The sequence below is a fragment of the Callorhinchus milii genome, unplaced genomic scaffold, assembly GCF_018977255.1.
Source record: "Callorhinchus milii isolate IMCB2004 unplaced genomic scaffold, IMCB_Cmil_1.0 Scaffold32, whole genome shotgun sequence".
Taxonomy (NCBI): Eukaryota; Metazoa; Chordata; class Chondrichthyes; order Chimaeriformes; family Callorhinchidae; genus Callorhinchus; species Callorhinchus milii.
Window position 1 is genome coordinate 183,036 of NW_024704773.1, and position 25,866 is coordinate 208,901.

Consider the following 25,866-nt stretch of genomic DNA (forward strand, 5'->3'; position numbering starts at 1 on the left):
AAACTACTGAATGCACAGGAAGCGAGCTCCATAAATCTTTCTAATGGGGAAAAAAAACTAGAGAAAAAAAATACTTTAAGACACTATTGCAGTTACTAAAGAAGCCCTTTAAATAAAAGATTTTATAATAGTTTCTAAGAGGAGTAGGTGCAAGGTGGAGGATGATGAACTCTCCCTGTTAATAACCACAATAAGGGATACACCCAATCAGGACGTTAACACCCATACCCAGTTTTGTCTAACAACCTTCCAAACAATGTGTAATCATAATTACCGGTCAATGAATTGGTCTAAGATGACAATATCCCCAGGGTGGATTTCTTCCCGTAAAGAGCCACAGGCGGTGGTAGCAAGAATATGGGTGCAGCCCTCTTCCTTCAGTGCCCAGATGTTTGCTCGGAAGTTGACGTTTGTTGGCATAATGGTGTGTTGCCTCCCGTGCCTGCATGTAAAAGCACACATGATAGATATCCTTTGTGTGGGCACAAGGAAACATATTTTATATTCTTGAAAGAGAAGACAACAACAATTTACATTTAGATAGCGCCTTTCAATCATGAGGTTGTCCCAAAGCACCTTATCACATCGTCGAGACGTCTCCGAAGCTTCACAAGCTGCACTGCAAAGTGTGCGAATCTGTATTTTGTGGATGAATGCATTATTACAGCACCATATCATGTGAAAACATCGCAAAGTAATTACTATCAAGTGTAGCGACTCTTCTCGTAGGGAAATGTGGAAACCATTTGTGACATCAAGGTTCCACAAACAGCTGTCAACTGAATGAACAATTGATCTGAAGGAATCTAGAGAAACTCCCTTCTCTTTTCAAAAAGTGCCAAGGCATTTTTAACCTCCAACTGAACAGGCAGTTGAGATCTTGATTAAGCGTCAGAAGTAATAAAGGATGTTGGTACCTCTGACAATGTAGCGCTCGTCCAGCACTGCAATCTCAACCACAACCATGAGACTAAGTCCAGATGTGGAGCTTTGATGTGATAATGTGAAATATCAAATGCAAATATCAGGCTCGGAGGCAAAAGGTTTGCAAACTGAGTGAAACTGACACAAAGGGCTCATTGCTCAACAATATTTCTTCAGGAGAAAGGGAGCAGTGAAAGCTGGCAAGTTCTCCTGCAGTTGTAGTGTAGCCCTTTCAGTCACTATGCCCCGAATCTCTGGATACTTCCTGCCTCAATCCCTCCGTCTTACTCCCTCTTTGCCCTTTTTCAGATCACAACTTTCCTCTTTGACCGTGCCTTCGGTCACCTCCCCTCTATTTCCAGCTCAGTGACAAACCACACTGTTATTAAGTGCTTAGAGCTATTCTTGTAAAGAGGGCTAAATAAATGCAAGTTGTTGTTGTATGAATTTGCCCTTTTTATTTGAGCTGCATAAGGAGTTCCGCAAATTAAACCTGCAAGAACTTTCTTAGAAACAGCAATGTGAAACTAGCAGCTGACTTTTAACCACATATACTACTTTTATGTCTGGCAAATTCCAAGATTATTAGACTCTATTGGAAAGTACAAGCATTTATTGGATTCTCATTTAAGTTCCTCCAAGCTCTCCTCTTTGCCATTACATTCTGTAGATTCAGGCTATAACAGAATAGCTGGGTAACACAGAAGGTTTACATTTCACAGCTAAGCTTTGGATCCAGCAAAGTCTCTTGGTGAAATTAAACCAACTGTGCTTGGATGAAATATCCCATGGCACTATTCAAAAAAGGAGGGAGTTTCTCCTGGTTTTCTGGCCAACAACATGCTCCCCCATATCCCCCTCCCCGATAAAATGAATCATTTACTTTAACACTGTTTTTGGGACATTGTTGTTTGTGTGCAAATTGTTTGCCTACAAAACAGTCACTACACTTTACGGTGTATTCTGTGAAGCGCTTTGAGACGTCTCAATGATGTGATAAAGAGCTAAATCAAATGCAAGGATTATTATTAGATTATTATTATATCAAATTATAGAAACATAGAATTATATAGCACAGAAGGAGGCCACTTGGCCCATCATGCCTGTGCCAGCTCTTTTAAAAAAGCTATCCAAATCAGTCCCACTCCCCCGCACTCTCCCCGTAGCCCTGCAAACTTGTCCTCCACAAATAATTATCTACTTCTCTCTTAAAAGTTGTTATATAATCGGCTTCTACCACTTTTTCAGGCAATGCATTCCAGATCCGACCAACTTGCTGTGTGAAAAACAAACACACAAGGATTATTATTATATTATATTCAAATTAATCTACAACAATTTTGCAAGCAGTGCAGAATCCTGCTCCATCCTTAGCTTTGGATTGTAATGGTATTTGATTGCACATGGGACATGCAATAAACTGGTGGGGACAAGACAAGTCAACTTGTCCAGTTGTCAGCTGAATATCGCACTGGCGAATTTGTGAATTTTTATGAAATTGTTGTTACTGTACAAACGACTTTCTAAGAAGAGGGTGGTAAAATGTGGGACTGTTTCCGGTGGAGATTACCAACTGTAGACTCAAAGACAATTACTGAGAAGTGTTTATATCACACCTAACCACAAGATACTGTATTCTGAAATTCTGCAAGCAGTTGATATTCAGCTGTATTTACATGTGACATTCCAGGCTTGCATATAATACAATAATGTTTTGTAGTGGTGCACGGAAAGGTAAGAAAAAATGGTTAATCAGGCACTTGATGCCTTTTCACTGACATGCAGTAGTAGAGACTGCCAGCAATAGCAACTCCATCTTGTTGAGTCAGATTAAATTCATAATGAGAGATTAAAAACCATGGCATTATCCACGCAGGGCACTGCAGATAACTGACCAGCCAACCCGGTTCATCATTAGGACTTGGAGGAACAGACCAGCCATTGCCAGCAGGGATCCTTGGGCTTTGGCTTGCAGAGTTAACAGGTCCTGTTAACTCAGCAAGCAAAGCCCAAACGGATAGGGTGGGGTCGGACAAGCAGCAGGAAGCTTAAAAAGACAGCGTTTTCAGTGGCAAGGTTTTAAATCACGGAAGAGTGGGATTGATTTGGATAGCTCTTTTAAAGGTAGCAGTAACTGTGGTATCCCCAAGCCTTGGCTCTTGCCAACTTGCTACCAATACTCTCCAGAATTAGGATGTGTTCCTCCGTGGAGACAGTGCCCATTACATTCTAGAATAAATTTGAGGGGAAATTTGAAATTTCCACATTCTGGTGGCATACATATCTGGAACTCTCAGTCTAGTCTGAATACTCTTCAACATGATGATAGGTTTCCAAATGTGTCCAAAACGTGGAATTTATTCAGCAGTAGTAAAAAAAACAGTGATAATTTAAGTAGTAAAAAGTACAATACATACCTGGCTAGTATGACACAATCTACATTTTTGATCTTCCCCAGTATCAGAGCATCTGAAGGCTGCATATTGAAGAAAAAAAATTGTAAAGCTTCATACAATCTACTGCTAAGAGCTGAACCATGAACTTTCTGCCTCCCACCCACCCACCTATTATTTCTGTCAATATTTCCTGTGTTACTTTCTTGAAAGTTCACTTTCAATTCTACAACACTTATCAATTGCACCACGAAGAAACAAGACAGTCAGCTCACCAAAAGATATAAGCTTTAGTTTGCATCAAAATTACTTATTCTTTAACTTAAAGGTTTGTGATCCTTGATAAATCCGCTCATACTTAACGCACAATATTATTTAGATGTACATTATTTCATTACAACAATACCAGATGCTTTTAGGCAGTCACTGAAAAACCAAAACATGTTAAAAATAGCAAATTATGTTTGATAATTCACAGACACTTCATTGGAAAACAAACAGACTGACTTCAGAGTCCCCAACATAAAAGTAAACTCTCCTTGGTTTTACCCCAGCAGACAGTGAATACAGTGATCTGTTTTAGGTATCTAGGGTCTTTAATATATTAATATATTCTGTGAAGCGCTTTGGGACGTCTAGAAGACGTGAAAAGTGCTATATCAAATGCAAGGATTATTATTATTATTAACAGCGCATCAATTATAACTCACATATATATGGCACCTTTCATGTTTGAAGATCGTCTTCAAGCGCTTCACACAGCTGACTAGAAATTCAAGTTGGGGAGGGGAGCTGAAGGAGGGGTGAGAAAGAAGGCGGCCAAAAATGTAGTTGAAAAGATGGTTTAAATGGTAAAGGTTACAGACCAAAAATGGTGCTATAAACCCACCTATAGTGGCAAATAGTGCTTTGAATGAATTCACCTGCCCAAATCAAACATTTAGCTTGTTGAATGAATGGGTACAACAACTTGCATTTATATCGCGCCCTTCACACGGGGATAGCATTCTGTAATATAAATTGTAGTTAAAAACAGCATGTGGTATTAATCACGTGTGTATGTCAAAAAAACCATTGCTCAACAACGTACACGAAAACTCTACAATTTAATAACGATGCTAAATTCACCAAATGTTTATTGTGAAATGTAGTATTACTGTAATAATGGGGGAGGGGAACAGAAACTCTCAAGCAACTAATCTGTGGTATCTTGTGAAATGATTAGCCAATTTTTAACATGATGTAAAACAGCTCCTTCTTACTCTTACACAGACAGACCTCTACTTTGAGGAAGTGCCAGAATTGACGATACTGATGGCCACTGCCTTCAGGTGAAAAGGTTTGCATACAAGACATCATGGGAGTTACTTCAATGCATAAAGACAATTTTATATCCTGGTTTAGACTACCTCAAAGATAGAAGAAGGGAAAACAATTTACCTCTATGACCCTGCTCATGTGAACCACCCAGCTACAAGATATAGACATAGAAGAGGATTCATTTGATCGATTCTGGGCCTAGATTATTCACCAAGTGAATGATCTGGGATGTGTCATGGGCCATTTATTTCTTTAATAAGGGGGAATACGGCTTTGGACTGACAGAGCAGAAAATAAAGTTTGGAGTTTGAAGCTCTTACATTTCTTGCTACCTCTATTAGCGTTTGGCAAGTAATGTTTTAAGACAGTACCAGCCCACCCCCACCTACCACCATTTACACAACAGTAAAGTTAAAGAACAAATTTATGATCCATGGTATTTTTCCTGACCAAATGGCTCCTCTCTTAAATTGTATTAGGCTTCTTTCATCTTCTACTGCTATGTGAGCCTTGCCAAGATAGGCTAGCATGGGTGGGGTATAACAATATAGCTGAGCCCGAGCTTCACTAGACATCCATACAGTTTGCTCCTTTCAGCAGGGGTCTCTGGATAGGGTTCAGGAGAGGAAACCCAGCTGATATGCCCTTCTCACACCTCAGGTTCCCCCAATTGGTGCGCTGGATGAGTTCAGTTAACTCAGCACTGAGTGGAATTGACCAGCAACTTTCCGGTTTATGTGGTCACCTCCATACTTACCCTTTATTTTTAGAACAAGCTGGTTTGCATAATTAATGTTATTGAAATGTTGAGACTTTATGCACAAAGCCATGGGAAACACAGCACAAAGACGGAAAACACAAATCGGAGGCAACCACTCAGCCTGTTGAGCCAGTTACACCAGTTTATTGCATCTTGGCAGATCTTATAATCTCAACATCCCGCCAATGACCAAATGATATAATTTTACTTAGCAATCAAAGGGCTTGTTACCATTCTGAAAGCTCAAGAAAATAATGTATTCTGGGCATAATTTAGTTTTTTTTTCCAGAGGAGTTGGTGGTCAACATTAATTATTGAAGCTAAACTGTTCAAAAAATAAATGGTAAGTAAGGAGGCGATCTTTGATAACTGAGCAAAACATGAGAGTGGGGGGGTGGGGGGGAGTAGAAATAGTCAAAGAGAAAGGTCTTGAAGAACATCTTCAGTTGGGAAGTTATACCTCACTTGGAGGAGTACAATTTGCGGCGAATGTTTTTTTAAAGATGTGATTAATCTTCAGAGGTACCTGCAGGGATAGAGGTGGCTGCCTAAGCTACAAGCATGCCCACCTGTCTTTTATTTTCAGGTGACGCTTGTCTCAAAAGGAAAGGGAAAGCTGCAGTAGTAGGAAGAAATGCGTGTAAAAAATCAAAATGAAGATCAGGAATAGTTGCAGATCAGGAAATCCTCCCACTCAAAAGGGAACCTGTTCGTAAGTGGACTAACCAGTAAATCGAACAAAACGACAGCAGGTTACTATGAAGTTACATCAAGTTTGTTTATAAAGCGCTTTGGGATATTCTCTTGGAGAATTTTATTTCTTGTCCCATCGCTCGGACCACCCAGGAGTCCTTTAGATTGATAATCATCCAACTTGTACGAAGGACTGAGATGTTTCTATTGGTTTATTTTTTATTATTTTATTTTACTTTCCCTTCTTCCTTCCCCCTGCGCCAAATTTTTCTCCTCAAGATTCTGACTTATGCTGTGCTTTCAATGGCACTAGCCAACTCTCTGGTACTTCAACTAATTTTGTGAACACAAACAGTTAGCATCAGCAGCCTATTTGATCATAGGAGGAATCAAAGACAAGACCAATCCTGTTATCACCAGAGAGGAAATGCGAGGAGCAGTGTGACTCACACCCGCTGCAGCAGAAACACTCATGTTGCAAGTGGGTTCACTCCCAGCGTGGACTTTTGAAAACTGCCAATTATGCAAACGTTTCTTTAATAATACTGAAAAATGAACACCTGATTCAAAAGTTCACTTCCAGTAGTAAAGCCAGCATTCTTCTAGATATCCTAGACATTGTGATTTTCAGAATGAATGAACTTACATTTATATAGTGTCGAAGAAGTAAGTCTTAAGGTGGAACTTAAAAATAGATAAAGAGGGGGTGAGGCAGAGGGATAGAGGCAGGAAGTTTCGGAAGTTAGGGGTGTAGTGACTGAAGGCACGGCCACTGTTGATGTCTTGGAGGGATCGGGGATGTGCAGCATGTCTGTGTCACTTAGCAAAGAAGACGGGAATGTGTTTGAGAAATCAAGGCTGGAGGTGACAAAGCCAGAAGAATAGTTTCTGCAGATTTTAGGTGAGATAATAATAATAATAATAATAATAATCCTTGCATTTGATATAGCGCTTTTCACGTCAGGAGGACGTCCCAGAGCGCTTCACAGAACACACTGTAAAGTGAATTGACTGTATTTTTTGTGGGCGAACGCTGCAGCCAATTGCGCACAGCAATGTCCCACAAACAGTCGTAGATTGAAAATGACCAATTTATTATTGTTTTTGGTTTTGGAGGGATTATTATTAGGTGTGTGGAGTAAGGAAACTTGCCCAAGGTTTCGCCCTGCCTGGAATTGAACTCAGGTCTCTCGCTTGCAAAGCGAGTGCTCTAACCACTGAGCTACAGGACTATAGGAGATAGGATCGGAGGGTCGAGTGATGTGGCGGAAGTGGAGGAAGCAGTAGTCAGTAGTCATTAACTGAATGTGGGGTAGGCAAGACACTTGGTGATCGAACCGGACGCCAACATTTTGCACAGGTTGCACAGGAAATTTGAGAATTAGCCAGTTTATAATGACATTATCTTCTGAACACATAATAATCCACCTCACTTCACTTCTGATGGTTATTTGGCTATCGTCAGGCTGTTACTGTTTGGAGCATTCTTTGTTTCAGAATATACAACTGAGCAAGCACTGAAAGATACTTCTTTGATTACATCACCCAAATAGCTCAATGCAATGAGACTCCCACACAGGCAAACACCAAGTAGCTCGCACTTTGTCTCATCTTTGGACAACACTTTGCAACAGATCAGTGCATGCAAGTGCTGTGCAAACAATCCCCCATCCAAAGTCTTTAAATGTTTCAGCATCTTGAGACATCCTTCCGAAGTGAAAGGTGCTATATAAATGTAATTTTGTTGTAGTTGTTAATTAACAGTTTTAAAAACTAGCAATCTGAACAGCAACTAATTTACTCATTTCTTTATTCACCAACAGTCTTGACTAACAGTTGAACGATGTGAACATTTCACAGAGAAAAAATCAGACTTCCAAGAAGTGTGGCTTTCACACAGTGTCAGTCAATTAACATTTTAATTAACATTTAAAAAACAGTAATGTAAGCTATTTGGGTTATTAGGCTATGTTTTGCACAGGAGTTGTACAAAGCAGGAATGAAGTGATGTAATATAATGGAATTCTATGCTTGCATCAGCTGAGGTGCACTTGGTGCCAATTCAAACAGACAAATCTCCTCAAATGTACAATAACTGAAAATGATAATATTGTAGAAAATGATATGGATTAAAAACCTATATGCAATATCTGTATATACACAATACAATTTACATTTTTATAGCACCTTTCATGTTGAGAGGACGTCTCAAAGCTCTTAATTAAATATTCATACACTAGAGTAAACAGCATACAATACTAAAGCATATGCACATACGCCCCTCTCTACATACAACTCAACCCTGGCTTAACTTGTCACCACCACTTAAGTCATCATGCTGTCAATATCCTGGTCGCATTTATTTATGTGTGTATACATATGCCCCTGACCCCAATCCTGGATGAGGGCAAACTTCCCACAGTTGAATGTGAACAAGACTGAGGCCCTCCAGATTGGCTCACGCCAGCGCCTCAGCACCTCAGGCTCTGGCAGCATCAGCCTCCATGGTTGCACACTTCAACTCACCAAACCAGTCAGGAACCCAGGTGTCTTGTTCGACCCTCAACTGTCTTTTCTTTCCCACATCTCAGCCACGACCCGCTCTACCTTCCCTCACCTCCGTAACATCGCCCGACTCCGCCACTACCTCACCCCTCAGGCCAATGAAACTCTTGTTCATGCCTTCATCACCTCCAGGCTCGACTATGCAAACCCCCTGCTTGTCGGCCTTCCCAACTCCTCCCTCCGCAGCTGCAGATAATCCAGAACTCTGCAGCCCGTGTCCTCTCCTGCACCAAATTCCGTGACCCCATCTCCCCCATTCTTGCCCGACTCCACTGGTTTCCTATCCTTCAGAGGATCCAGTTCAAAATCCTGGTCCTCACCTACAAAGCCCTCAATGGTCTAACTCCACCCTATCTCTGTGACACCCTAACCCCTTCCCAACCCTCCCGCTCCCTCCGCTCAGCCGGCTCCGGCCTGCTCCACGTCCCCCGACCCACCTGCTCCACCATTGGCAGGAGAGCCTTCAGCCACTCTGCCCCCAACCTCTGGAACTCCATCGCCCAATCACTCCACCTCACCCCCTCCTTAGCCTCCTTCAAGTCCAGCTTCAAATCCCTCATGTTCCCTGCTATTGGTCACCCATCTTCCCCTCCACTCCCCTCTCCCCCCTGACCCCAGCTCAGGTCTGAAATGCTGTACACTCTCCAGCGCCTTGGGACATCTTCCCGACATGAAAGGCGCTATGTAATCTTGTTGTTGTATGCTTAACTCGCCAATCCAGATAACTCACCACTGAGCCCTTTTCCGTTGCAGTGACGAGTTATCAGGACTTTACTGTTTTATAAACTGGGGAGAAAGAAAACTCAATCCTCTGTATGCTGGCAGTTAGGCTGGGACTCCTGCAGCACATACCCAGATGGAGCGAGAATCTCTCTACCACTTTGGGTAAAATATGAAATGAAAGGGGCAATGCTCCTTGAACAACAAGTGCTAACTGAAACAGAAAATCAATAGAATCAAATTGCAGATAACATCAGGTAAAATTTCATGGCATATTGTATACTAATGATCCACTTGCACAGAATAAACTATTTCTGTATTTCTATTAGGTCTGCATGTGCAAAGTAGGCACAATGGCCTTGTAAACCATTTCAGAGCTCCCACCTTTGCTCATTGCATAACAGATACAAGATTCTTCAGTTTCCTGGCTATGTGGAAGGATACACTGCTAACCTATATACAAAATTTTTTCTTTCTCCCAGTTTCTCCCAAGTGCTCTGAGACGCTACTCTGCGTGGAAGGCGCGATATAAGTGCAAGTTGTTGTTGTTATAAATGCAAATCCCAAACTGGTCCTAACACACACATACACGCACCACCATCCTCCCCACCCCATCTAACCATCCATCCAAACCTATTGCACATAAGAGGATTTCACTGTATCCTCTTTACATTTAAGAACATAAGAATTGCTAGACGAAAGAAGACCAAGGTTCTTCCAGTTTGCCTTCCACCATCTTGGCAGGCACATGTCATATCCCAAACTATATGTTGGATTCTGAGATATTATTTACTCACAGAAATCTATCTAATTTGCTCTTGAAAGAATCAACACTTTCTGCTTCCGCCATCAACCTTGGGAGCCTGTTCCATACATTTATTACTCCCTCACTGAAATAGTGTTTCCTTAGATTTTACCAGAAATTAACAACACTTTTGGGTTTGCACTGGCCTCTATGGGAAAGCATTTAGTCCCTGCTACCAAAGTCAACTCTGCTGACAAGCACTCATCTTGGTATTCTGCATGGCAACATCATCTCCTGCTCTTGGCAAACATCTCTTCTGTTCTTGGTGGGCACAAACAGCCTCAGATGGCATTGACACTACCTCTTTGTTTTGCCATTGAACAACCCCAATCTCACTCTGCGCATAAAGCAGATATGTAGTTTTCCCATTAGGACATATGAAGAATTAGGTGGTGCCTAAAATACATATTTCCATCAAATGACCTTTGCTATGTACTGGATTGATGAGAACAATATTACAGAGCTTGGCTAAACAACAAAAATCTATGAGGTGAGTTAAACAAAGTCTGTGAAGTTTATAGCCTGGCTGAAGTACAAAGGAACTTTATCAGTAGGTGCAGGAATAAAGGATGCGTTGTTATCCATTATACTTCTAACTGAACACATTCCATACTTGTTACCAAAAAAAAGCACGCCGAGAGAAGGGCAAGAAAATATTTTGATAACAGGATGCGGGTTAGTGGCTTTATTTAGTGGTTTTACCGAGATGCTCTGGGAAACTGGTATGACTTCAGCTGCACCTGGTTTTTTTTACTCCCATTTGATGACTAACTGGTAGGGGGCGTGAGTGAAATCAATATCGTTACTCGCTAATATTAGAAGAGTTGAGTTTTATTTAGGCTGAATAGTGTGTCCCACTGGTTTGGATCCATTCAATTGCAATGAACGCTGGAGTTATTCTGAGTGGCTAGAAGGTTAAAAGAGAGAAATTACTTGACTGTATTACAATACAATGGTCCCTGTGGTTTATCAACATTCTTGTTTAATTGAGTGTTTGGACTTCCTCCTTCACTCACTCTGGCTTGCAGGATGAATACATCACCAAGTGACAACAATGGCTTAGAAAGAGGAAACTACAACCTCTCTCTGATTATTCACCACTGTGTACGGAAAGTGACAAAACGGCCAGTTCGCCAAAACCAGGAAAACAGTACTTGCAAAACGGGTTGAAATATTAAAAAATTATGGAAAATCTTTAAAACGCAAATCCTTTCAGAACATGCACTTTCTCCCTAAGAGAGGCATACCCTGTTTGCCCAATTCAAGAAAGTGTCATATCAATAGAACATAAGAATTTGCTAGGTGAAAGAAGACCAAGAGCCATCTAGTTTGCCTTCCACCATCCTGGCATGCATGTTGTGTCCCAAACTATATATTGAAATATGAAGTTATATATATATTGATAACTTTATATACAATATATTGAAATATATATAAATGCAAGAGTTATTAATATTCTCACTCACTGGATCTTAGCAAAACCAAATGCTCAGACAATGGCATGGCAAGAAAATACTGCCTGGAGGGAGAGAAAAGAGAATGGAAAGCCCTGGGTAACAATAACATCTGAATTGACTTTCTCAGCATCAGCAGGTGAAATATGAGAACTGCAATGATGACATTTGTGGAATAATTGACAGTTTACATCAGCTATCCCTTTTCCATCTGAGGGTCAAATCATAGAAGGGGAGTAACATTAATAACCATTGCATTTGATTAGCACCTAAAACACTGAAGAATCAAACAGCGCTTCACATGTAATTGCTGTCATGTGTAGTGATTACTTTTTGTAGGCAAATGAGGAAGCTAATTAGCGCACAGCAGAGCCCCACAAACAGCAATGAAGTGAAGGACCAATTTTCTAGAGGATTGTTGGCCATGACAACGGGAGAAACTCCCGTTTCTGTTCAAAAAGTGTAATGCAATCTTTAAAAGATAGGCAGGCCCTTTGGCACTGCATCTCTGGCAACGCAGAGCTCCCCCAGTACTGTTATTGGAAATATAGTATTATAAGAGGGCAATTGTTTCTCTAAAATACTAGGCACTGTAGAATAAAGGGGATAAAGGCAGAATAAAACCAATCATTCCAAAGAGGATTCTTTCTTTTGAAAGTGGCGGTATATTAATATTAACTTCTGTACACCAGACCATACATAAGCAACAAAACCAGGAAAACAAGTACATAAAGCAACAAAGTGTTGCAAATAACAGACCTTTCCATATGGAGTATCCACACACTTCTCACTTCTTTTCTCCAAAAGATCTGGGTTGTCCAATCCTGACCCGCCGATAATTCCAATCTGCAATTCAATGGAAAAAGTAAAAAGAAATTGTTTTCACGTTTTTAAAAAAAGACAAAAGGCAGTGTCAGGGTACAACAGTAACAAATTACATTTGTATGGCGCTTTTCACCTCGGGAGAATTTCCCAGTCAAGGAACACCACTTTATCCACAATTTTCCCAGGCTTGCTCAGCATTTAAGGCAGGCACCATCTCATCCAATTATTGAGGGTCACCGCTGTGTGCAAATTGACCTCTGCATTCATCTACAGAATACAATCATTGAACTTTACAGTATATTCTGTGAAGCTTTTTAACACATCCACCTGATGTGGAAGGAGCTATATCAAATGGATGGATCAATTATTATTTTATTCCTTACACTTAAGTATGAAGTGCCAGTTTATTTTATAGACAGATCTGCATGGTTGGTTATCTCCCTGTCAGAGATCTGGATTCATGTCAAAGGCCTATTTGCTACAACAACCATGACAGTCAAATATCAAAAGGAGACAATTTTGTACTGCTGACACTTTTCCACCTCAGCTATTCATTTGACATCCTCCACACCTTCCAATAACTTAAAAGGCAATATTTAACTGTATTACCCAATACCATGAATGAATTGAACAAAACAGAATATCAGATTACCTCCATAAAACTGGATGTATACAAATTCATGGTAAATTGATAATATTCTTTGCTCATTTACTTTGTTAACATTTTACAGCTATTTATACTAATAAAGACAAATGTCTCTCTGTGTGTCTGTCCGCCAAGATTGCAATAACCAACTGACGTAGAGATATGATTTATACCTCATCGGAAAGATCTTGCATTGGGGAGTGTCATGGGCATATTTTTATCAGGGATCTCCTATCGTCAATGAGCTATATTAAAAACTATATTAAAAAATGCTTTAATTAAGCCCCCCAAAAGGTATGCAGAGTATTCTGCAACAAAGTAGCAACAGGGGTGACACACCCTTCTAGAGAGATATATCTATCTATATCAATAAAGATAAAATGTCTGCCTGTGTGTCTGTCTAACCAATTGACATAGAGACACCAAGGAGAGTCCTCTCAACCAGGAATCCTCCTACTGAGTCTTCCCACTGAGTCCTCCCAAAAGGATATGTGTGCAAATATGTGAACAAGGGATGCTAACAAGTTCAATAGCACAGTTTCTTAATCTTAAGGGATAAAGATGCCTAAGAAGCGAAGATCAAGCCTTTCAAGGGTAAATAAAAATGCCAGACAAAAGAGAGAAGGCCGATTAAATGAAACTGTTTGCAAGCGTAGCTGTAACATATACAGCTAGTACATCATAATTTGGGATTTTTGATATGAAAGACAATCCAAATCTAAATTTCTTTTACAAGAAATTTGAAACACTATTTGCTGTGACAAACATTTTTGTGCCCCAATGGCCAAATTACTGCCAATACTGCGTTGCACCCACAAAATATACAGTCAATTCACTTTAAAATATATTCTGTGAAGCACTTTGAAATGTCTTGAAGGTGTGATAAGGCGCTATATCAAATGCAAGGATTATTATTATAGGATTATTATAATAGACAATTTTATACTACCATTTGATGCCCTCCAAATCCAGTTCCAAGAATTAATAGGTAATATTTTAATCCATTGCATTACTCTATCCTATGCATTTCATGTATAAATGCAATCATGTTGTTGTTGTTGTACACCGGAAAACAAATGCAAATTAATGAGGAGCCAATTGTCCCCAAGAGTTGTGTATTGAAAACCAACCTGCCAGTTACTAAGCTTTGAACTACATTTCAGCAGCACCAGGATCAGCAATCAAGGATGGGAAGTATATAAATCCTCACTTACATCACCATCACCTGGACTCACACAAATAAAAATAGTGCTTCTTACCAAAGGCACATCTAAGAGTTAATATTAAATATGTTCCTGTTGTAAGTACTTCAGATTGAAAGTTCTTCCTCTCCCCACGCCTACCCCATCTAAACGATATTCCCCTTTAAAATATCCATTCCATGATAAAATATATAGCTTTTTCAACCAAGCCAGTAGTAAGCATCAGGTCAATACTATACAGTAGCAGAAGTGGCTTCAAAACACTGAATGCAGCTAGTTTTGTCTATACTCAAAGACTTGACTTTGGTTAAATCACTTATTCTCAATGGCAATAATCAAATACATATTTTTTCGGTTGAAGGTTGCACTGCCATTTATGCACAAGTTAAGAAACCAATGAAAGGTTTCACCCACAAAATACAGTCAAATCTACTTTACAGTATATCCTCAGCGATTTGAGACGTCTCAATGTCATGCTAAGTTGCAGTATCAAATGCAAGGATTATTGTCTTTTATAAGAATCTCAAGCTATCTCACATACAAGATGAAATTGATGAGATACAGAAGTGGTTGTGCTAAATGGCCATACTACACATTGTGCTTGAATACGCTGACTGCAAATTTAAAACATTGTTTTTGGCTAAAGATGCCAGGATTTAGACAGATGACCCAATAATTATTCTACAGAAGTTACCTATTAATCTGAGCAAGCATACAATACTCTATACTCTGTCTGCTACCTGCTGAAAGACTTCAGATTATTAAAATTCCATTGTGGGCAGACTGGTATCTGAACACGTAATACCAATAACAGAGATGAATCACGCTGGAGCATTGCAGCACACCCTTCTATCCAGGATAGCAACCAACAGTCTAGTATTAATTGACATAAAATCATATTGAATGCCACAACACAGAAACACACTGTTCGGGTCATCAAGTCTGTGCTGAGTTCTTCCTCAACATTGAGTTACTCCAATTCTCCTGCTCACTCTCCACACCCTTTAATAATCCCTTTTGTCCAAACAACTATCTAATTCACTTGTAAGACATTTACAGACACTGTGTCAACAACAGTTTCTGACAGAGAACTACATATGTTGACCAACCTCTGTGCAAAGGGCTCTGAGATGCTACCCTGCGTGGAGGGCGCTACATAAGTACGAGTTGTTGTTGTAAAGACATTTTAAAGACCTCTACTTTAAATTCTTTTGCAATCTTCGCAACAAATAACTAAGCTTTTCTTGAAAGTGTCAACAGTAATGCGAGACCATCAGAATGTCAAATCATCAGTGACATTTGAACATCCACCTTGTTCTCCCCACTCCCCCGCCCCCCCCACCACCCAAAAATACAATGGATGATAAATGTCAAAATATTTGTGCAACATATGTGACATAGCAATATATCAGATACAATATACAGCGTGTGACACCACTATATCAGACACAACATGTGAAAGAAATACATCAGAGGCAATGGATATATTTTTAAACTAGCAATTGAGCATTAAAGAAAACATGTGAATTACTTCTGACATGGGTCAGACTGTCATTCAAAGCATCTGAAGTAGCTGGTTTTCATACTAATAAGTGTCATCTTATCATCTAAACGGTAATGAACATGAAAAGAGATGACCAGATTAAACCCTGAATGACCACAAACCCAAGCAATTGTGAACATAATAAAAGCTGAAAATATTGACTTAACATGTGATGAATCAAATTCCTTGTGCAATGGAGCAAGGACATTAAAATAATAAAGTTAGAGTTGCAGGAGTAAATGGGTGCTGGAATGTTAAAGGGATCCAGAATGGACTGGGAACGTTTGAGCAATGAAGACAGACCTAAAGAATTATCCTTATTGAAATGTGAGTTGCACAGCTGATTGAAGCTGTTATTAGAAGTTGTTCTAAGATTGAAGCCAAAGTCGTTGTAAGTTAACAACTTCTTATTTTAGAAGTTATTAAGTTACAACAGCTCAACTCACTGTCAGATATCCATGAATCACCTGGACTGTTTACCAGCACAGAGATAAGACGTCTGAGTTCAGTAGCGATGAGGCAATCTCTCATTTGTTCAGACTCAGCTATTCTTTTTAAATCAGACCAATATATATGTCCAATAAAAAATAAATTCACAAACAAACTTTCTTTTTGGAAGAAAATTATATTGTTTTCTACTTTTCTCCACACTGGCATATTCTATACTGAAAAATTACACCTGGGTTTAAATTTACTCTATTTATGTACCATTTCTCCGACCTACTATACCCCTACCTACCCGCCCGTACCCTCCGTTCCTCTGGCTCCGGTCTGCTCCACATCCCCCGCCCCAACCACCCTACCATCGGTGGCCGGGCCTTCAGCCTCTCAGCCCCGAGGCTCTGGAACTCCATCCCCCAGTGCCTTCGCCGCCTCCTCCTTTTCCTCCTTCAAGGCCGGTCTCAAGACCTTTCTCTTTCACCGTGCCTTCAGCTCCCCTCTCGACTCTCTACCCCCTCCTCGCTCCCTCCCTTCCCTCCCCTCACCCTGACCATTTCCCCCCTCCTCGCTCCCTCCCTTCCCTCCCCCTGACCATTTCCCCCCCATGGTTCGGGTCCTGACCCAACTGTCCAGCGCCTTGGGACGACCTCCCAACGTGAAAGGCGCTCTATAAATTGAATCTTGTTGTTGTTGTTTAGAAATTGGCAACTTCTTAAACACAGGAAACCTTTTTCATAGTCAAGATGAATTTGCCAAACTCTGGAAATTCTGAAATGGTAAAAGTTTACACCGTTGGTTTCTTCCCTTCCACATTTCTAAATAGGTCTGCTCAAAATAAACACATAGAATGGAAACAGTGGTTCTATTCCATGAACAGCCAGGAGGCGGGGGCGGTTATAATGATTATACTGCTTATACAATGTAGACTGACTATTAAGCTCTCTGCATAAGCAATTATAATGAATTATAATGTACGGCCCACTTTTTGGGGTTAATCAACTTCAAATCATCAATAAACAAACATTAGATCCCAACCATTAATCCTTCAATGAAAAGATCTGCAGGCATTACCTAAGATCTTAATCACCATCAGGATAGAGTTTAAAAAAAATATGAAATAGAACCCCTCCCATGAATCTAACATATTTACACCGTTGGAATTCTCATAAGAATCCTTGTAATTGATATAGCACCTCTCACTTCAGGAGGATATCTCAAAAGCCCTTTACAAGATTTACTGTCATCACTGAGTATTTTGTAGGCAGAACGCACAGCCTACTTGCATGTAGTAATATCCCTCAAACAGTCAGAAGTGAATGACCAATTTTATTTGGGTAATTGTTGGTCAGGACACTGGAAGATGTGGTCAACATTCCTCAGTCCAATTGCTAATCTTATTAGTGAGCTTTTCTAGTTAATGGAGGAATTAATGTTTATAGCAGTAAATAGGTCATCCTGTTGCATAACTATTGATTTATATGGCAGTAGTCTGCATGGGTGGAAACTGATAACCCCCTGAGTCTGCTCAAAATAAACATAAACAAAGAAACAGTGGAACCGTACAGCTGGGCTGGGGGAATGGGGGGGGCATGATTATAAAGCTTTTACCCTGTAGGCTGACTGTTACACTCTCAATGCAAAAGCAATTATAATGAATTATAATGTACAATCCAGTTTCATGATTACATCACAACTATTATCCTTCAATGCAAAGATCTGCAGGCATTACCAGTAGTGCCACAGTGCTAATTGAGTATTAATAATAATCCTTACATTTCATATAGTGCCTGCCACGTCAGGAGAATGTAAAGTAACCTTGATCATAACCAGGACCTTACAGTAGGATATGCTGTAAAGTGTAGTGACCATGTATTTGTAGGCAAATGCAGCAGCTAATATCCACACAGCAATATCCCACAAACAATCACAGAGTGAACAATTTTATTTGGGGGATTGTTGTCCAGGACACTGGGAGAAACTTCCTTATCTTTTCGAATAGTGCCATGGGATTGTTAACGTCCACCTGACAGGAATTTCCAATTATGGTCTGATCTGAAGGCCGGGACTACTGACAATATAGTACACCCACAGCTTTGCACTACAGCGTCAACTCAGACGATGAGCTCAAAGTCCCAATATGAACAGCAACCTACTGACTCAGAGGCAAGCGTCCTGCTATCTGAACCAGGCTGAGACCTGTTGAAGCATGTCCCCACACCAGAGGACAACCATTGCCTAGGGAACCGTAACCCGGTGTCCCCTTGTTCTACACTTTTGACCATGATATGATCATGTATTATCAGGGTATAGTTATTGGCTGCTGAGTTTTGCCCACAAAATATAGTCAATTCATGTTACAGTATATTCTGTGAAGGCGCTATATCAAATGCAAGGATTATTATTATAGTTATCTGTGTTCTTTGGGATCTTGATTATTTCAATTAGATCTTCCCTTGAGTTTGATGTGCTTTAGAGCAAACATTTGCAGATTCCACAGCATCTGCTGGTAACTCAGGTGCCAGCTATGAATCTAGCTGCCCTTTGCTGTACCCTTCCAATGCCAACAATATAATACAATTTACACCCTCCACTCTTCGCTTCAGATTAAAAGGTCTATTTGATAGCGGAGTTACACTCAAAATGGACTGTGAACCTCAGGCGTGTCACCAGAGGACCCATGGAACAAACTTGGGATGCTTGTTTACAGACAGGAAGCAAACACCTCGCAGTCCTGTAGCTCAGTGGTTAAAGCACTCACCTCACAAGCGAGACCTGAATTCAATTCCTGGCAGGGCGAAACCTTGGGCAAGTTTCCTTACTCCAAACGCCTGATAATAATCCCTCAAGAAAAAAACCAATAATAATTTGGTCACTTCAATCCATGACTGTTTGTGGACACTGCTGTGCGCAATTGGCTGCCTCGTTTCACCCACAAATATACAGTCAATTCACTTTACAGTATATTCTATTCTATGAAGCGCTTTGAGACGTCTAGAAAATGTGAAAAGCACTATACCAAATTCAAGGATTACTATTATTAGTACAATCAAGGCCAGCCTGCTCTACACAGCTCTTATAAATCAGAACCAAGCCCGTCAGACGCTTGTGTATCCTGTTAGCCGGGGAACAGCGCATGACACAAGATGATCAAAACAGTATGATTTACATTTATAATAATAATAATCATGGCATTTGATATGGCGCCTTAACACGTCGTTGAGATGTCTCAAATCGCTTCACAGAATATATTGTAAAGTGAATTGACTGTGATTTTGTGGGCGAAACATGGCAGCCAATTATACATAACAGTTTTCACAATCATGGATTGAGTAACCAAATATTTTTGAGGGATTATTACCCCCGGATAACAATTCGCCAATCGCCTAGCCACCAGGTTCCTACGTACTACTAGGTAAACAGAGGCACGTGGAGTAAGGAAACTTGCCTAAGGTTTTGCCCCGCCAGGGAATCAAACCCAGGTCCTCTCGCTTGCGAAGAAAGTGCTTTCTACTACGCTACAGGATTCCACATGTTGCACATTTCACATCTGGTGGATGTCTCAAAGCGCTTAACATAGCAAACTGGTCACCGAGCACTGGCGGAGGTGCTGTTGGGGGAAGGGGTGAGGTGAAAATCAAGGGATGCAGAAGATTTGATAGCTAAATAGATAATGCTGCTTTTAATAATTGAACATGAACTTTACTCTCAGCAGAACAGTATTCAGAAATAAATAATCAAAACTCATTAGAATAAGGATTGATTCCAGCCAGCTGGGTTGGCACCAGTACCTGAGAAGCTCTAAAGAGTTCAGAATGTCCTTGGAGCAGTGTTACAAACATCACTCTTATTTATTCTCGACATTTTTTCACATCAGATTCCTTCCACAGTACATGTATTGCAGGTGTATTCCACAAAACAATTTCCATTGTTTAACAAGTAATTGTGCGATGGACTGGAGAACACATTAAATCAGATAAAATGGGAACGCAAGATAACATGTACCTGCATTCCACACAAAGTTCAATGTTCTCCTCTGGTCATACCAGCAAATATTCTGTCCAAATTTTATTCAATCCCTTAACTGAAGCTGCCAACCCTTGGAGGTTCACTGCACACGAGAGTCCTTGTCCATTTGACCTTTCGTCTTGTATGAACCCAGGCAACAGGCATCAGGAAGGAAGGTATGAAATCCTCAAAAATATATCCCTGCTCTCTCCACTCAGTGTCCATCATCATTTCTGCATCAGGCATTTGGAGTAAGGAAACTTGCCCAAGATTTCACCCTGCCGGGAATCAAACCCAGGTCTCTCACTTGCAAAGCAAGTGCTCTTGACACATTACTCTAGGTCATGGTGCGACCCCCGGCTCCAACTGATTTCATCCGGCCCGCCAACCATTTCCAACTTCAATGTCCGATGAGCAAATATAGGCAACTTGTAAGCTCCAAGCCAATCAGGAGATGGTCACTGGCAATTCAGACTCTGCGTGGCAACAGGACTGGTGTAACTGGCCAAGCAGGATATAATATTGTCTCCTCGGCCAGCGGTTTCTCAATTCGGGTATCAGGCCCTCAGCAGCCAAAACATGTGACCGTATGAATGGCACTATCTAAATGTAATTTGTTACAAGTGCATGTGTGCTCAACTATGCTCATGGGGAATTGCTTTCGTGTATAGTGATTATGCATTTGTAGGCGAAGGAAAAAATAATAATAATAATCCTTGCATTTGATATAGCGCTTTTCACGTCTTCCAGACGTCTCAACAGGCTTCACAGAATAGACTGTAAAGTGAATTGACTGTATATTTGTGGGCGAAATACAGCAGCCAATTGCGCTCAGCAGTGTCCCACAAACAGTTGTGGACTGAAATGACTAATTTATTATTGCTTTTTTTTGAGGGATTATTATCAGGCATTTGGAGTAAGGAAACTTGCCCAAGGTTTCACCCTGCCGGGAACCAAACCCAGGTCTCTCACTTGCAAAGCAAGTGCTCTAACCACTGAGCTACAGGACTTCACATAGCCAATTTGTTCACCCAACAGCTTCTTCATGGCTGTGTGGGGGACATTGCTGTGTGCAGATTTGTGCATCAGTCTGGGTCAGTTGGTGGCACTCGCTCCTCCCAATCAAAAGATTGCGGGTTCAGGGATCACGTCAGGATTTTGAACTCATGTAGTCCAGGCTGACATTCTAATGCAGTGCTGGGGGTGTGCTGCATTGTTCAAGGTGCCGTCCTTCGGATGAGATGATAAAACTGATATGCTGTCTGCCTGTTCAGGTTTGTATTAAATATCCAATGGTGCTTTTCAAACAGAGGAAGGAGGTTTCTCCCAGTGTCCTGGTCAACAATCCCCCAAATATAAACTGGTCACTCACTTCATGGCTGTTCGAGAGACATTGCTGAGCACCTATTGCCTACCAGATTCACCGACAAAAATACAGTCACTCCATTTTATAGTAAATCCCGTAAAAGCTTCAAAACATCCTCTTGGCATGAAAGGCACTGCATCAAATGTTCAATTCGCTGCCTTGGTTACCTACAAAAAATAGTCACGACACTACAGTGAATCCTGTGCAGCGCTTTGAGGTAGCCTCAAAATATGTAAATTATTATAGAAACAGGAAACCGATCAGTCCATACTCCTGTTCCACATAAGATATTGTCACAATATCCAGAAAGAGTGTACAGTGGAGAGATTCATGGTATCCATAAAGTACTCTTAACCTCCCCGCCCCTGTTACAAGACAGCGATATGAGACTACGGAGGAGCTGAAACAAGCCTCGTTATGGAAGATGTCGTACCGAACATGTCGATAGATTATTATCTGCCATGTAAATGATGGCGCTCACATCGATCCTCTGGACGTCTAAATAGAGTTACTTGTACTGAACACAATTAAATACTTATAAATACAATTATCATCATTCTTCCACATGTTTCAGTTGTTCATCAGTACACTGTAGAGAGAGAGAAAAAAAGATAACAGATCTTTGTGGACACCCTGCTTATTCGACACTTCTGTGTGAAGGCAAACAGCTCCAATTAAAGTGAACCAAGAGGAATCCCTCAATTTTCACTTTAACAACTACTTGCATTTGTGTAGTGCCCCTCACACAGGGTAACATCCCAGAGTGCTTGACAGCGGCAAAGCACGATGCCGAGTCAAGAGGGTGAGGTGACTGTAGACACAGTTGAAAAGGAAGCTCTCCAGGCATGACTTGAAGATTGGGAAGGAAGGGGCATGGCGGAGAAATACAGGAAGAGTGTTCCAGAGTTTCGGGGCATAGTGGCTGTTTGAAGAGATAAAGTGAAGGCGGTTGGTTAAGTAGGACTCGAACCAGACCAGTGTGGTCCCACTAAGGTGGATAAGAGAGGAGAGGCAGTGGAGGAGGATGGCGTGGTCGACTGTGTCGAATACGGCAGAGTGGTTCAGGAGGATGAGGAGGCAGACAGAGGGAGCCCTGGTCACAGATAGAGAGGATGTCATTTGTCACCTTTACAAGCGCTGTCTTTGTGCTGTGCGTAAAACAGACTGGAGAGGCTCGAGGAGGGAGTGGAGGGAGAAGTGAGAGCAAAGCTGGTTAGCAACAATGCGTTCCAGAGCTTCGGCAAGGAAGGGCATGTTGGAAATGGGATGGTAATTTGTGAAGTTGGAGGGGTCAAGAGTGTTTTTTTTGAGGGGAGTGATGACAGCGGTTTTAGGGAGGAGAGGAACAGAACCTGAGGAGAACAACTGGTTGACTGTGTCGGATAGCAGCGGGAAGGAGCGGGTGCTGGATGACCAGAAAATGGGTGGAGAGTGGGTCAAGGCAGCAGGTGATCGGCTTCATCTGGAAGATAGTGGTTGAGAAAGGGGGAGTAATCAGGGCAAAGGAGTGTGGGGGGGAGAGGAAATTCACATGAGATTGATTGAATCATTTGTACCTGCAAGTACATTCATCAGGCCTCTTTCAGAAATAGTATTTCTAGTGCTGATTTCCAAAGTTGCCATATGAACAGCCTTTCAAATAGCTGTTTTCTCAACGCAAAACTTGTTTCAGCAATACAGTACAAGTCTCTGAACATCCCTCTCCCATTACTACCACCCACACTCACCCCTTGCAATAAATAACTCTGCAGCAAAAAGGCTCCTCTTAAAATGAATAACCTCAATTTTCTCCCACTGGCATATGCCTTGAATAGAACTTGTTAGCTGGATCACCATTTATTATAAATGTGCGTTTTTCTTGGGAGTGCAGACCTTTGTAAGAAGATCCAAGTTCATGTGGTCTGAACCTTTTGACCAGTGATCTCTGGGGATTCAGATAGATTGTCCAGTGTAAGCACTGCACAGTGGATTATTGCACTTTTGTGAAAAAAACAAATTATTTAAAAGCCAAATCGCTGAAAATAAAATTTTGGCCACAGGTGGGAATGACTCGTGTCAGAGAAAGAAAGCCTCTCATTTTACATAGCCCCTTATCATGTCATTGAGATGTCTCAAAGCGCTTCACAGAATATATTGTAAAGTGAATTGAAGTGTATTTTGTTGGCAAAATGCTGCAGCAAATTGCGCACAGCAGTGTCCCACAAAGTCGTGGATTGAGTGACCAGATTTGTTTTTGAGTCGGGATTATTACCTTCGCCAATAGATGGGGGGGAAAAAAAAGGAAAATAAGAGCTGAAGTGTATGCTTTAACAAATGGGGCTGAAAGAAAAATTGGTTGTATAAAGTACCCCGACACGGCAGTTTGCATGGCCACCTTTGAAACTGAAACCAACAGCTGCATGGGTGAGCAACGATCGCCTCGCACCAACGCACCTTACATTCCCATCTTCAATGCTCGTCAAAAGCTGGATCCCAGGAAAAAAGCTTAATTGCATCTTTCCTCTCGGTGGGAGGAAATGTGCTTGTATGTGTGTGTGTGTGTGTGTATGTATGTATGTATGTGTGTGTATGTGTGTGTGTGTTTGTGTGCATGTATATATTTTAAAAAATACAAGGAAAATGTTTACACTTCATCTTTTCAGTCGAGTTTATTTGTTTCATTGAGATAATAATAATATTCCTTGTATCTGACATAGAGCCAGAGATGGATTTATGGAATTCCATGTCCCTTAAGATTTATAATCGTAACGAGGAGATTGTTCTATTGCCAAATTTTTAAATAAAAAAAAGGAAACGGTTTGTCATCGTTAACTCTGCGATGCTGTAACTGGCATCTAACGCCACCGTGTGGCCAGAAATAATAATCTGTGTCCTCAGATTATCCCTTTTCTAGAACAATGCTCGAGAAAATGGCGGCCGTTAATACCATTGGAAAATGGAGGACCGTCCAGATAAAAACCCGGATCAACGGCGAGCACGATGCTGCAGGAGTGGACGGGAAGGCACACATCCTTTAAATATGCAAATTGATCAAGTATTGACATAGAACTACTTCACAACTGCCTGTAACTATTGACACTGACAGAACTATAATATTTCACTCCATGTTCATACGCACTTTTCCCATAATTTCTCTGCTATTCCGATCATGGGCGGAAACCTAGATTACCATTGTATTCTAAACAGAAATAATTGGTTTAAAAAAAATGGATTCATATCTGATCTCAGCATCACGGTGCAGTTCAACACAGGACCAGTGGCAGTGCAATGCAGCACTGAGACCCAGGGTTGGATCCCATGAGATACGTTATTGTGGGGAGATACTAAGGGAGGCTCCTAGAGTGGTTGAGGCCAGGACACTTCCTTCATTTAAAAAGCAGCTTGAAATTGTGATGGGAGAACGATAGAGTGTGTACAATGGATGGTTGCGATTAGATGGGCTAAAGGGCCGACCGACTTCATCCAAACCAATCTTGTGGGAGACTGCGGGAAAATTCACAGTCCTCTCACTGAGCCGCTCTTCCACACCCCCAAGTGGCCAATCAAGAATCTCTCAGCTGCAAAAAGCAAATCAGTCAAATCACCAACACATTCAAAGTTGGATTTTTCCCAGTGGTTAATTCACATAATAACTTGAAATTTATATACTGGCTTTGACATAAAAAAGTATTCTTGAAGCCCTTTACAAAACAATATTGATAAAGAATCAAAGTGAATGTTGTTCTAAAGGCAAACACAGCAACCAATCTGCATCAAATTTGAAAGCTGAACTACTCTTTGGGGAAGATAAGTTCAGACTTAATATTTGGTGCAGATTGGTGAAGAGAACTCTCTAGTTTACTCAATCAAAACTACAAACCGCAATACTTCATCCACTGCCATTGAAGGGCCTTTCATAGGTTGTGCTGAGTTACTGGGTATGGTTTCACAAGCACTCAAAATCTTTTGTTCTATCCCTCAAGTAGCCATTGTTCATGGATAAATCTACTCAGTGACTATCGACTATCAGATTTTTCAAGAGCATCAAAGTCAAACCCAATTCCATTATCTTATCTATATATTGCCAGCAGAATTCACTGGATAGCAATGAACAGTAAAAATGGTAGCACATTGTCTCCCATCCTCCCAACCTATGCAAAGCTGAGATCAATCGGAATCCCCATCTCAGTACCCCCAGTTCAGTCTCATGTAACCACACAAACCT

General features: G+C 40.9%; 1 protein-coding gene across 2 annotated transcripts in view; it reads right to left on the minus strand.

Annotated features, from left to right (window-relative positions):
• The window catches only part of LOC103182849 (methylthioadenosine phosphorylase), a 77,536-nt gene that overhangs the window by 43,955 nt on the left and 7,715 nt on the right, over positions 1-25,866 (minus strand). Inside the window, exons 1-4 of one of the 2 annotated variants that reach the window (XM_042345182.1) lie at positions 20,294-20,421; positions 12,394-12,480; positions 3,342-3,400; positions 275-442 (exon numbers count right to left, since the gene is read on the minus strand). In XM_042345182.1, the coding sequence (XP_042201116.1) occupies positions 275-442; positions 3,342-3,400; positions 12,394-12,480; positions 20,294-20,299 (320 nt within the window). In that variant the 5' untranslated portion in view covers positions 20,300-20,421. Of the gene's footprint in view, positions 1-274; positions 443-3,341; positions 3,401-12,393; positions 12,481-20,293; positions 20,422-25,866 lie in introns of those variants that run through there. The other variant, XM_007900007.2, reaches the window with a different exon arrangement.